Raw genomic sequence first — 13,575 nt, 5'->3', positions numbered from 1 at the left:
TTTAATATTACTCCAATTAAGTGTATTAGACTATGCGAGGATAGATTTTGGTGGTAAATAATTTATAGGAAATGGGTATTCTTCTGGGTCATTTACATATATCAGATATCTATTAGTTTGGAAACAATACGGTGTGTCCTTTGTCTATTGAAATGAGGGGGATGGTAAGGTAATTGGGATGAGATGGGCGAGCTCCGGTCTTGGAATGATGTACCTAGTCTTTCTGGGTCAAGCAAAAGTTTCATATCACATTCCTTGACCGCAGTTTAATACGTATCTATTGGGGAAATTTGAAGTGTTGGGTTTTGTGTACCCTGGATAAGTGTCCAATCGGATCTTCACACGATGCATGAAAATCATCCTACATTTCACAGCGCATTGTCTCTATCATCCACTTAGTATCTCTTCTCGTGTTAAAAATTGTCCTTCAAAATATGTCAAACCCAAAATGAAAATCATAATCATAATCAGAGTCACAGTTCATGGGAGTAAAGTTGTTGAAAAGAGATTAATTAAACAAAACTAACTATGCACCACCAAAGCCCAAAGAGTCTCAACCAATCCCTCCCAATCACTTATTGAAACATCAATATTTCCTCCAATTCAACCTCCAGACCCTCCGTCCCAAAGAAATTTATCTGTCACTCAATGCCAGGGGTATGTCAGCCCGTTCCTTCTCCATGCCATGTTGCAGTGTCAAATTCCTTCCTATAATTGTCTCCGAACTCCAATCCCACGCCGTATATTATTTAATGTTTCCTCTAATCTATACCCATGGCCCGAGGAAGTACAGAAGAAGTATCAATTGCTTTCTGATTTATGTTTCCACTATGCTACCCATACCATGATTTTGATGTTTGTCAGGTCCTCAGCATTCCCCAGAACTGGTCCTTTAGTGATGAAGACTCTTCAGTCGAGAAGACCGTATATTGGAAAATCTGATGCGCGTGGAGATTATTCAGTCGAATACACCCTTGAGTGAGAAGAAGACTCCAGTCGTGAACAAGACATTGGGGTCGTCAAGAACAACGACAAAGCCAATGAGATAGTGTTCTCAGATGGTGTTTGCACCCGGCCACGCCTGTTCAACGTTCCTCCCAGGCCAGATAACATCATTAACATTTTCATATCTATCAATGATGGTATGAGTCTTTCGCATTTCAAAAGGCCATGGATAGAGTTCGCCAGTGGTGATGTTTCCCATATCCGGTTTGTTTTCTTCGGCCTCCCGAACATAATGATCCCTATAGTCATCTCTCCAGGTCTTTCTGACTTGAATGTCGTCAACGGTCTTGAAGATTCCCTGAAGGGCTTCATCTGGAAGAGTAGAAGAAGTCGCGGCGGGCTTGAAGATGATAAGTGTCTCGGCATTTGTATCTAAAGCCTTGCCACATGCAACCATTTTAGCCGGATCGATATCTTTTGAAATTGAGGTTTCTTCTAAAACTTGAATTACAGAATCTTTGAAGACTGCGCCGGTACGCTGGCTGCTGGGCTCGGATGACTGTAGAATTTGGATGGTAAGTGGTGTCCCATATCGATCTCTGTCTAGGATTTGATCAGCCATAGTGTTGATCCGACGAGTGAGGAAATCTGTTACGTCCGCCGAAGTTGATTCATTGTTCTCATGGAAACATGATTTGGGAGTGTGATAGCAGAGTTCCTTGCAAGGGAAACTTGTGGCTATAAATCGAGCGATGTCTGCGCAACCGGTGTATGAGTCGCCCCAAACTGGTATAACAGTGAGTCTGTCAAGTTGCAGTCCTTGCAAGACCTGTAGTCCGTACAATTGTTCTTCGCCCTCGACAGTCTCAGGGGCTTCAGGCTCCTCACCCTTCATGCGAATGCGAACATTACGAATTTGGCTGATGGTAGAGATTGGTAGAAGAGAAAATTTGTCCAACAGTGGGAAAGTATCCTCAAAGTCGAAGAGGACCCGACTGATCCAAATGTTACTGGTTTCTTGGTACATTTGTTTGCAAACGCGAAGGATAGCGAGTGCGTTGCGGGCTGGCAGAACCTTGCGATATTCGGAACTGATTTTTCGGTGTCCGAATGTGAGACGAGTTGAGTCAAAAAGGTGTTCGACAATCATATCCCGCAACTCTTTTGGTAGGTTCAAGAGGCGGGATTCTGTCTTTGGGCGCGAGCTCCTAGTCATGGCTCCACGATGATTTCTGAGTGGCGATCGGGAGCGGTAGGAAACCTGTTGATTTTTGCCAGGGGATCTGGAACGTAAATCTCTTCTGCGTTCAGAATTGCGTTGATTGTTCATGTCGTTGCTGGAAGATGATTTAGGAACCATGAATGTTTCTCTATCGAGTGTTGGTAGATGTGAGAGTATTATTGGAATATCTAAATAGATGGAGACTGTCTGAATGGATTGTTGTTGTTGTTGGCAGGATTTGTTTGGTAGATGATTGTAAGTTGTTCTGTATTAAAAGGTTTAGGAGGAACAGTGGGAAAAATAATCCTTTTAACTAGAAAGGAAATGGACCTGAAAGCTCGCTTGCAGCGTAAGTTACGGTATATTACCAATCATCTAGGTAGCATAGACCGTAAACATGTTCTCAATTTTGGGCAGGGTAGCTATGGTAGCAATGATCAAAGCAAACGCCTCGCTTAGTTGTGATAGGGGGGGGGGGGGGTAAAACGGTCATATTTAGGGCTTCTGAAATGACATTTTTGCCAGGGAACACTCGTGAGACTGCGAATTAGCCGTATATACGCAAATTGAGGGCTACCACCTCGCTTGTTTGTAATCATGCTGCCTTGAATTTGTAATCATAGGGGTAAATTGGCGGTACGATAGCAAAACGCGTGTTAAATAGCGTACGCTAAGCACTGCTTATACAATTAATTGTATGAATTTGAGCTTACGTATCACCTATCTATGATCAGAGAATGAGAATTGGTAATCATCAGACCTAAATAGCCATACGGTGATATTGTGAAACTTAGCATGATACGCTCATCCCTTAGTTACCCATGTAAAGATGATGCAGCATGAGAAATAGACAGGCTGTGATGGTATGGGTGGCTACAGAGAGCGAACGAGTTAATAGGTGGATAGTGATTGGCGGAGGATGAAAGAAGAAAAGGGAGAAAATGGAGGAAGTCGCCTTCAATGAAGGTAGAAGGAGCCTGTGCCAACATTACAGCTCTACATTGATTGAATTCTTACACGTTATGGTGGCCTCTTCGATATGTCCAAGCTGCCTTCCTATTTTCAGGGGAGGGAAGAGTATGTGGGCAAATGTGCCAACTCATGCTAAGCTTCAGGACACTTGGTTGAGGCCTCCACTAGATGTACATGGTAGTATATTCTCCTGGGAAGACTCCGAAGTGGAGGCCTCTAGACCTTTTGCTTATAATATTGTGATTCTACCCTCGATGTGAAGAATGCATCATCATCTAATAAGAGCATTTGAGTTTCCGAGTTCACGCTGTGCCCCCTCTGAATAATATTCAACCATTCACGATTTTACAAATCTGCTACAATATGACTGGTGAAAACAAGAGCTGCCCTTCATTTTCAATAGGGTATGGAACTCCTGATAGATGGTATGCTCACTAGATACGAATTGATGCCGCTTGAAACTGATACTCTCATCAGCAGTCCGGAAAGCGACAGATTATCGGATTCTGCCCCAAGTGCTTTGAATGATACGCCTTTTGCTCTCGCTTTATTCCGGTTTCTGACATTTTTAAGGTTTGAGTGTTCCAAGAATTGCAGAAAGTACTACACAATCGACTAGCTCTACATATGATACTTCTGAGGCTAAGCGTGAGTCTCAAGGTTTTGTAGCTCCGTTGAGGGGAGATGCACCATGGAATGTTCGATTTCAAAAGACCGAAGAAATCCTTGAGGATGGTTTTTGCGAAGAGAAGCGAAGACTCGGCATTGGGCGGCCTCAGAAATTTGACATTGTTTTCGATCACTTCGGCTGTGTCAAAACGTCTAATATTTCGGTGGCTGCAAGCATGAATGTGAATTGGGAGATTGATGTACACGTAAATGTCCAATATATTACATCTGAACAGGGTGAAGGAAACCTACTGTCTGCGGCTGAGAGAATTAGCCGCAGAGATTATGATCTTATTGGTTTTGGTACACAATTTGAGACATGAAAGTAGAAGAGCTGGTGGCCTCTTTATTTGAGTTGGGATCCATCGGTTATCCATTAGTTAGTATCATCAAGAAATCTTTTATTTTAAGAATTGATTAGCAGCATTCGTGCCAGAGGCCGCCCCATTGTATACGACATTCAGTTCCGTTGCGGGAAAAGTCTCACCCAATAAGAGAATTCAATTGTTACATGGGCGGCCTCATGAAATCGCACGAGCTTGTAAGTTGGCTCACAAGTTCCAGGATCTGACGCAAGAAAGGCTGACGGGCTTAGAGGCCACCAGCGCCTACGTGCAGCCTTACCCGAAAAACATATAATTACAATGAGATGCTCTCTCAACTTTCATCAAAAAACACAGCAGATTACAAAGGTTTTATCATTGAAGCTCAAATTCGTTACATTTTATTATCTCATTTCTAAGCCCGCCGGCCGCTTTCGGGCCAGCGGGGATAAGTCGACACTTCCTTGTCCTTCTTATCCCATCAAACTACTCAAGTAGTCACTTAAGATCTCTCAAGCGCGAAGCCTTGTCTTCGCGCAACAGAAATCTTGAGTAACCACAAGAACCATAGTTTAGAAAGCTTTTCACAACAGAATCTCCCTTGATATGTCTCTCTGAGAAATATTCAAGGCATATCAGACAACGAAATTTACATCGATACGACCTATTTTCACAGTATAGTCCAAGGATCTTGCGGAAACACAGAAATCGAAATCGAAGCTATAACGCAGCTTAATCACAAATTATCTACATCTTCAAATTATTCTTCTACTTCTTCTTCAATTTCCTCCTCCTCGCCTCACACGGCATCACCTCGCTGGTCCCCGGACACGAATCAGAGTCACGATAGCCCTTCCCCACGCTCATTCACGAAGTTGCCGCTCTTGTCACCGGAACAGGTACAGGAAAGTTCTATTCCCACCTCCAGTATCAGCTTTCAGTCAACTCCAGAACTTGCATCACCTGCTTCTCAATTTCTGGTTCAGGGTCATCTCTTGGCTGTTCAACCAGCTGTGACGCAAGAGGCACTGGCATCAAGCGATCGTATCTCAATTGACGCTGTCCGCTTACCGACAACACCTGACAATTCCTCCGGCAAACAAAGACCACTACAAACCCCGCCAGTCGCAGTATTCGATTCAATTGCCAAGAGTGCCCAAAGGAGTTCTTACGTCGTTGTGATTTGAAGTATGTCACCCCGATATACAAGCCCCAACTCATGCTGATATTTCTATTGTTGGAAGCACACAAAAGTTCACATCCGCCCATATAAGTGTAACGAGCCTTTTTTTAATAGTCTAGGCTTTGCCTTGCCCAAAGACTTACGCCGTCACATCAAGACAAGGCATGAAAAGTCTGAAAAGCTTAAATGTCCCTATCAAGTTTGTCAAGAAACTTTCACGCGTCATGATAACAGGCACAGACATATTATAGGGCAGCAATCAAACAAGGCCAGTTAAGTTTGGTCAATTCACCAAGAGAAATTTCGAAGCTACAGTGTTATAAAGTTACCACTGCCTACAAAAGTGAAAATGAAAAAAGTTGATAATCATACCCATCTTGGGTCGATGGAAACTATTTGGAGTTCTTAAAGGGATTCAAGCGCCGCAAGCTTGCAAACCGTTTATACGACGTCAATTCAAGAGTTCGGCCACGAATACAACTCGATATACGACTACTCGCTATGTGCTGATGAGCCGTCCGATGGCTACACACCACTCATCTGTTCATTTGCAGCCTCATCTAGGCACGGCACTTTGAACAGATCGTTATATCACGACACATTCAGATCGTTACACGGCTCTTGTACGTTGAGGAACAGGGAAGTTTCTATACACAATATTGCCCCGCCAAGATGTCCATATTGTTTGATTGGGATAATGTTTTGGTCGCGACTCAAACCATGGTTTTACAAGGTAGGCATTGCACGCCTGCCCAGTACCTATTCCTGGGTATACCATAAGCTGCCACCCTAACATTATGAACATGGCAATCCGCTCGGGGCTTTGCCTTCAATTTTGTATATACTTTAGGATGTATACAGGAATGGGCGAGCGGAAGTTTCTGTCTGGTTCGCAGGCGAACTGTTTGATAGTGTGGCGTTGTAGACTTTTTCAATTTTGTTTTAGACTGACGCGTTGATGGCTGTGCCTTCAAGCGAAGAATTTCATTCAAGGTCTCCTTGTTCTGCCTTCCTGTCAAAGCGGGAGTTTTTTATCCTGACGCATGAGGACCGATATGCACTTAGCGAGAAGGGTTTCCCCCTGTTCTGTATTCTAGAAGGAAGATTTAGTTACAATATACATTTGATTTCTGAAATTTGATGCCAATGGATTATTGAGCTTGACATGACACTAGCCAGTTTTGTCATACATTTTGAAAATTAATCCGTCGTTCATCAATTCATTCATAAACTCTTGCAAAAAAATTCTGGGTGTTATATTGGATACTTTTAATTCTAAACGTCACTGGAATCCACTAGCTCCAAGCGTAATATGAGCTCGTTGTTTTGAACTTCTATCTAAGCAATCAAAATTCATTCACTCTCGGTATTGACAAATTAGAATTTAACAAGAAATGATTTGCCTATCTATTCTCAGAAGGCGTGATAGGTTTGGAACTCTCAACCCAATCGAATGTCCCCAGGATTTGCGTTAACCAAACATCTTTAGCACCATCTGGGATCTCGTGCTCAGTATCTTGATCTTCGCCAAATTGTGAGCCGCTCAAAAAAGTGTGCGGAAATCCTGGATCAAATCGACTCGCTCTGTCAATTTTGGCCATGTCTTCATCAGTCAAGACAAGCTTGAGGGCTTCGACATTGCCCTTGATATGCTCAACCTTGCGACCCCCAACAAGTGGAAAGACATATGGAGCCTTTTGCATGATGTATATCATGGCGATGCTTGTAATATTGGTGTTCTTGGAGGCTGCAATGCTTTCCAATACTTTAGACATTCGCTTTTCAAGAACTGAAGGCCTGCCTTGACGACCAGGATTACTTTTCTCACGCTCCTTGAAGGTGGCTTCTGTTTGGAAACGACCCTGGGCAAGAGTCCCCCATGGAATCAAGCCCATACCTTCGTCTTTACACATAGGAACGATATCTCGTTCAAAATCACGTTTGGCTGCATTCCATAGCCCTTGGTATACGACGAATTGACGAAGACCATGGTCTCTAGCATACTGATTTGCTTTCGCTACGACCCAAGCAGGAGTGTCGGATACGCCCAGATAATTGACTTTGCCGGAAGAAACGAGGTCATTGAGCGAAGTCATGAGTTCCGGAATGGTGGTTGCATAATCCCACCAATGTACATAGAGAAGGTCTATGTATTCGGTTTGAAGTCTTTTGAGTGATGTTTCAACGGAGTGTCTGAGAGACTTAGTTCCGTTGCCTCCAAAGTTCGATTGAATTTTTCTGAGATGATGCTTCTGATAAGGAGAGGAATATTTGGTAGCAAGAACCATTTCATCTCTGCAGTCCCTTGACTTCATCCATTCTCCAAGCCAGGTCTCAGATTGTCCTGCTTGATATCCATTGGCAGTATCGATGAAGTTACCACCTAGACCCTTGAAAATATCGAGTATCTCGAAAGATGTTTCCTTGTTGCACTCTCCCAAACGAGCCTTATCTGCATCACCGAAGTTCATGGCTCCCAGGCAGATTGGAGAAACTCGCACATTGGCTGTTGGAGCTAGTTGGCGATGGCGGAAGAGCATGGACTCAGGTGCTGGTGCAGGTGGGAATGGTGGTGCCATTTTGATGATTGTATGTAAAACCGAGATTAAAATTGAACTGTTGATGGGTTGGGTTATGAAGAAGAACTTTATTTCATGGCACTGATATATACATCAAGAGGAAGGGATAGAAGAGAACTTTACACCTAGACAAAGACTTTAGACATGACATCTACGTGTCATATTTGCATCATACGCTCGGAGATACAGACGGAGTTTGATCTCTCTAACTCCATGAGAACCATCTATCATACACATTAGTGGAGAGAATGTATTCACGCTATAATCTTTGACTTCCTGGGTAGACATACACTTGTCGCCGAATTATGGATGTAAATGTTGATATTCATGACCACTTTGAGCTACAGGTTATAACACCCTATAACATTGACATTAATCCAGGCCCGCAATGCCCCCCACTGAAGCACCATTCATTGGTCAATAGCCTCTAACTGCCACTGACGTATGATAAGCAGGTTGCATAGAACTAAGTCGAAGTGGGCTCCGACGTGGCCCGTGGGGAAGGTCCTTCTTCGAACTTAGCATTATCCTAGACTTTTGGTTGGTTCTTTCAAATTTATCACCCAGAGTTTACCCCTTCGGCTTCTTCAATTATCGCCTACTCGTTCGAGTTGTGATCTTATTCTCAATATGCCCGACGTTTGCATTACCAAACTACAATCTCCAATTCCCGAGAGATCCATTCTCGATTTTCGGACGAAACATAGATGGTCGTCGAGAACTGAATTGCAACATGCCACCCAAAGTCGAGCTCACGCGTATGTCTCAACAGACTGGGACCAGATGTGTGGATGATGATTGGACTGGAACAAGCGATTCGGCAAACAGAAGAAAATTACAGAATCGCTTGAACCAGAGGATATACCGTGAGAGTTGTTCCTGTGGATTATTGGTGTTGAGACTTGGTATATGCTGAATTGGTTGTCGCTAACCAACTGTTTCGTACATCCTGTCAGGTCAAAGACGTAAAGCTCCATCGAAAACTCGTGAAGACCGCGAAAACGATTCTTTAATTGAAGCTTCACAGCTCCGAGAGCGATCGATCCTTGGTGAAGCCAAAAGTACACATTATGCGAACTCGTTATCGATAACGAACCTCTGTAACGAGAAACAATCCAATCAATTCGAGCAAACAAGCAATCCTTCTACCACATCATCGACAGATATAAGTATAAAGCGATGGACAACAGGTCGCGTGTCAAGATACCAAGGGTTTTGTGAGATTCGACTTATGCTGGCCACATTCGAGGAAGAAGCCCGTAGGAATTATTTGATGGGCTCTCTACGAACAGATCAACTTCTCACCCTCATTCAATTCAACGTTTTTCGCGCATTGATCAAAAACACGCGAACAATAGGTTGGAACTTGGATTGGCTAGACTGTACGATCGATCCTCTATCCCCGTGGCTTAATCTTTCCACAAAGTTCGTACCGGGAACGCATTGTCCCCAAGCATTGTGTCCAACAAAGATTCAGCGCACAATCCCTCATCATCCATGGCTAGATCTTTGGCCAATTCCTCAAATGCGCGATAACTTATTGTTGCATGCTGGAAGTTACGATGAAGATCGATTGTGTAATGATCTAGTGGAATTTGGAGGTCTTATGAACGAACAATCCGGCCTCATTGTTTGGGGAGAACCGTGGAATATTTGGGGATGGGAGGTTAGTGAGACTTTCTTGAGGAATTGGGGATGGGCCCTCAAGGGTTGTAAAGAGTTATTAACTTCAACAAATACTTGGAGGGCGAAAAGAGGAGAGGAAGCCCTTGTTTTCGAGATCTGAACAGACTACCTGACCTTGGGACGAAGCGCCGGATGTTACATTGGATTAGACTCTCAAATCTTGAGCTCTGCAGGTTGACACATATGGATACTTCCTTCCTATTCGTGCAGCCAGGAATCGCATCCAATATCGTCTAGCAAACACCGCCAACACCGCCAACAACAAAGACTACGTTACGTGTATGTTGAATAAGCGTAATGACGGGATAATCTGCCGATAAAAATCGCAGAAATGCAACACCATTGGAACATGCGTTCAATTATGGTCTTCCAGGTAGCAGGTAGCATTTCAACCAACAACCCATACGCCATACTCTACAACCTACGCGAAAAGATTACGTCGCGTCAATTTGAATTATGGGGGAGAGGGGGTATTATCATTGCAAAGTGTTGATACACACAGAGCATCAAATGATCTCAGCTTTATTCATACCTGTAGAGTTTCGCTCGGTTCACAAATTGTCTGCAGTTCCAACCTCTCAAACTAAAACTGTTTTTTTGTTCGCCGCACAGCAACATGAGAGAAGGATCAAAACGCTGAAAGTTCAATAGGGCTCGTGCTATTGAGACGGAGCACAGAATTGACCAACCTCTCTCTCGTGGCGTTCTCTAATTGGGTTTGCGAATAGAATAGACGAACAAGAATGATGCTAATCAAGGTAGCATTTTACGTAGGATACCCAGACCGGCCGATCGGAAGTAGTCTTTCGTTGTTCATTCGACCGAGCTGTAGCAAACAAATTCAATTAAGTAAATTTGATTCTCTAATGTGACTTCCATTTCCATTTCCATTTTGTTGTCTTACTGTCAGATGCTCTTGGCACGAGTCAATATTCAATAATATTTCGCGAATCGGCTTGAGCCAAATTCGGGAAAGAACAAACATTTGAAAGAATGCAAAGTCTTTCATTTGTTGTTTGATCCGAATCTCAATTACGACTCGACTTCTGGTTTCAAGCGCCGAAGTTAATGTTTCAATCGAGGGCCTCGGAGGTTTAACAATGGCACGGTCGAGTCAAGTGGCTCAGTTGCATACATCACAAAACTCAATGGTTTGAATCAGCAGACTAGCACTAAGGCTAAGGTACAACATCAAGACTTTCTCCACAATTTACCAAGCAAAGTAACTACCTAGGTACTAATCGCAAAATGCGTCACACGAACTACAAAAATCAAAGGTGTCAAATGGTGGAGGTGAATTGTTCAGGCCATTCCTATATGACCACAATATGACATAGTCTATTTGTCAGTTCAAAGACATCTCCTGCCTCGGCAAGTAAAAGATATTTCCGTCATCCAATACAAACTATTTCTTAAACTTTCTTTTGAATGCCTATGTATCAAGTGATCTTCATTGTGCCGTTGATTTGCGCTCTTTCCTGTGGAAACCCACAACTCCTCATCCCAAAAGTGTTCAAACTACCTTATTAGGTTGAGACCTTAAAGATTGAAGAGAATCGGACTACACATGCATGGCACATGTTACCAGCCATTTACAGTCTTGCAAATATTGACAGCTTCTGGGTCCACACTTTCAACGCGCGCTGACCTTGTTTCATTGATTCTTCAACCCTTTGTATGCTGGAACACCCAGCCTCTCTCTTGACGAAACTGAATAAAAGCATTGGATAAGCCCGTTTCCCAGAAGTAACTTGGATCCATCCACTCAGGCTCTTCCTTCCCACTTTAACAAAACTCATGATGCGTCGCTCGCTTGTTTCTCTGTGTTGTATACTTGGCTTAGCTGATATAGCCACCTCACAATCTGCCACCTCTCAGCAATCTACTGCTAATGCAGAGGCTGCTTTCAAGCAGTTGCAAACATGGTACGATGCCACTTCTGGACTCTGGACCACAACAGGATGGTGGAATTCGGCCAATTGCTTAACTGTCATTGGTGATCTCGCTGCCGTCGATTCAAATGTCAAGTCAGCCGTCACCAGTGTTATGTCAAACACCTTTATTCAAGCTCAGAAATCCAACCTAAAAATGATGAAAGTCGTATTAACAGACTACAATTATCTATCAATGTATGGAGATTCTACCGGCGCCCTGAAAAATCTTGCTTTAGCAAGTGAATTCCCAGTGCATGTAGCAACAACTGTGAATCCTACTGGTTTCTTGAATGATTATTACGATGATGAGGGTTGGTGGGCATTAGGTTGGATTCAAGCGTACGACATTACAGGAAACGGCGACTACCTGGCCATGGCCGCGGATATCTTTGCCGACATGAAAGATGGCGCCACCACACCCTGTTCAAATGGTGCTGCGGGAATTTGGTGGGATAAACCAAATACATATGTAAACGCCATTGCGAACGAACTCTATCTGAGTGTGGCTGCTCATCTTGCGAATCGTGCAACGGGATCCGATAGGTCGAATTATTTGACTCTTGCGAAAAATCAATGGACTTGGTTTCAAGGCACGGGAATGATCAATGCACAAGGAACAATCAATGATGGCTTGACAAGTTCATGCCAGAACAACGGAGGAACCGTTTGGAGTTATAATCAAGGCGTTGTTCTTGGAGGACTCGTCGAACTTTCCAAGGCAACGGGTGACTCGAGTTATCTTAGTACCGCGAAAAGCATTGCGACAGCGGCAATCAGTGCACTTTCAGACTCAAATGGAATCCTTCATGACGCATGTGAACCGAATTGTGGAGCAGATGGTGCACAATTTAAAGGAATTTTCATGAGAAACCTCCAGAAACTTCACCAAGCATCACCCGACTCAAGTTACCTAACATTTATCGCCAATAATGCAAAGAGCATATGGGCAAACGACAGAAACACAAAGAATAACATCTTGGGTGTTAATTGGGCAGGACCATTTGTCGCGCCGGGAGATGCAAGTACGCAGAGTTCAGCACTGGATGCTCTTGTAGCGGCGGTTGCGGTGGGTGGTGGAGGGATTGCGAAAGCAAGGAGATGGGTTGCTTGATGTGTATGGGAGGTGTGCGAGGACTTAAGAAGTCGTAATCTTGAACGATAATAGGTATCAATGGAGTCTGGGTGCAAGCGGTGTTAGGCTATGGTTATGGGTGACATGGAACTCGTGTCAATACTTGAGGAGTTTTATGGGATGGATATCATATTTTACTGTGGATACTGGATAGACAACCGGTGGCACTGCCATATTGATACCTTGTGTTTTTGAATTAAATATCGAATTGAACATACATCAAATGCTATAGAAGGCTTTCCTAAGTCTCCCCATGCAGCAAGTTTCTTTTCTTGATAATTCGTAGAAATATCCAAGAACCTATTTGTGCGGCAGCAGCAAGAATTCAGAGTAATAGTTGAAAACTCACATCAAACGCAGAAGACGCGTTCTAGATCCACGGCCAATAGTTTACAGCGGGATCGATAGAAATGAATATATATAGAACTCATCCCTGCACTTGCGCAATCGGGAAAAAACAATAATGTCCAAGCGGTGCATTGACATCGATAGCTTCACTATCGCGATTATCTCACGAACATTGTCCGAGCACTACCAATCTAGTGAACGAGTATCTCTTAAAGATTAGAGACCCTTAGGATCGGAGCACTACATGCTAAGTCAGCTTGGCTACGGATAGGGTCTCGACATCATGGATACAGAGACGGGCTTTGTTTCTGAGCGCGTAGTTTGCTAGACTTTGTTGGATCTTGTCATTGTGAAGGCCGCAGTCGCGTTTCGTTTCATAGACACAACACAACAGAGAATGAAAGAGAAATTGCAGTATGTGTCATGATAGGACATTATTCGTTATTACTGTTCAATCATTAATTACCAATATGGCGTCTACCAAAATGTCTGTCTGTCTGTCTGTATATCCGTATATGCCTGTTTGTACATCAAGATCTATCCAGCAATGTTTTCTCTCCCCCTGTTAATATAAATCTTTTC

The 13,575-nt window shown here is 43.4% G+C and overlaps 5 protein-coding genes across 5 annotated transcripts; 3 read left to right on the top strand and 2 right to left on the bottom strand.

Moving 5' to 3' along the window:
- Positions 1-1,054: 1,054 nt before the first annotated feature.
- Bfra_000020 (uncharacterized protein) lies at positions 1,055-2,305 on the bottom strand (the record flags this gene model as incomplete). The annotated part of the gene is made up of 1 exon (XM_037330471.1): positions 1,055-2,305. One exon carries the CDS (start codon positions 2,303-2,305, stop codon positions 1,055-1,057), a length of 1,251 nt encoding a protein of 416 aa, XP_037196804.1.
- A 1,197-nt stretch (positions 2,306-3,502) lies between these two features.
- On the top strand, positions 3,503-5,318 carry Bfra_000019 (uncharacterized protein; the record flags this gene model as incomplete). The annotated part of the gene is made up of 5 exons (XM_037330470.1): positions 3,503-3,564; positions 3,617-3,654; positions 3,713-4,111; positions 4,230-4,349; positions 4,762-5,318. The coding sequence occupies 5 exons, from the start codon at positions 3,503-3,505 to the stop codon at positions 5,316-5,318; spliced, it is 1,176 nt and encodes a 391-aa protein (XP_037196803.1).
- Positions 5,319-6,717: 1,399 nt separating this feature from the next.
- Bfra_000018 (putative norsolorinic acid reductase protein) lies at positions 6,718-7,893 on the bottom strand (the record flags this gene model as incomplete). Its single annotated transcript, XM_037330469.1, has 1 exon — positions 6,718-7,893. One exon carries the CDS (start codon positions 7,891-7,893, stop codon positions 6,718-6,720), a length of 1,176 nt encoding a protein of 391 aa, XP_037196802.1.
- Positions 7,894-8,626: 733 nt separating this feature from the next.
- On the top strand, positions 8,627-9,679 carry Bfra_000017 (uncharacterized protein; the record flags this gene model as incomplete). Its single annotated transcript, XM_037330468.1, has 2 exons — positions 8,627-8,759; positions 8,850-9,679. The coding sequence occupies 2 exons, from the start codon at positions 8,627-8,629 to the stop codon at positions 9,677-9,679; spliced, it is 963 nt and encodes a 320-aa protein (XP_037196801.1).
- A 1,700-nt stretch (positions 9,680-11,379) lies between these two features.
- Positions 11,380-12,624, top strand: Bfra_000016 (putative glycosyl hydrolase protein; the record flags this gene model as incomplete). The annotated part of the gene is made up of 1 exon (XM_037330467.1): positions 11,380-12,624. One exon carries the CDS (start codon positions 11,380-11,382, stop codon positions 12,622-12,624), a length of 1,245 nt encoding a protein of 414 aa, XP_037196800.1.
- Between the last annotated feature and the right edge of the window lie 951 nt (positions 12,625-13,575).

The sequence above is a fragment of the Botrytis fragariae genome (genome assembly GCF_013461495.1).
Source record: "Botrytis fragariae strain BVB16 chromosome Unknown tig00000001, whole genome shotgun sequence".
Classification (NCBI taxonomy): domain Eukaryota; kingdom Fungi; phylum Ascomycota; class Leotiomycetes; order Helotiales; family Sclerotiniaceae; genus Botrytis; species Botrytis fragariae.
The sequence above is the reverse complement of the archived record's forward strand: the minus strand, read 5'-3'. Positions and strand labels throughout refer to the sequence as shown.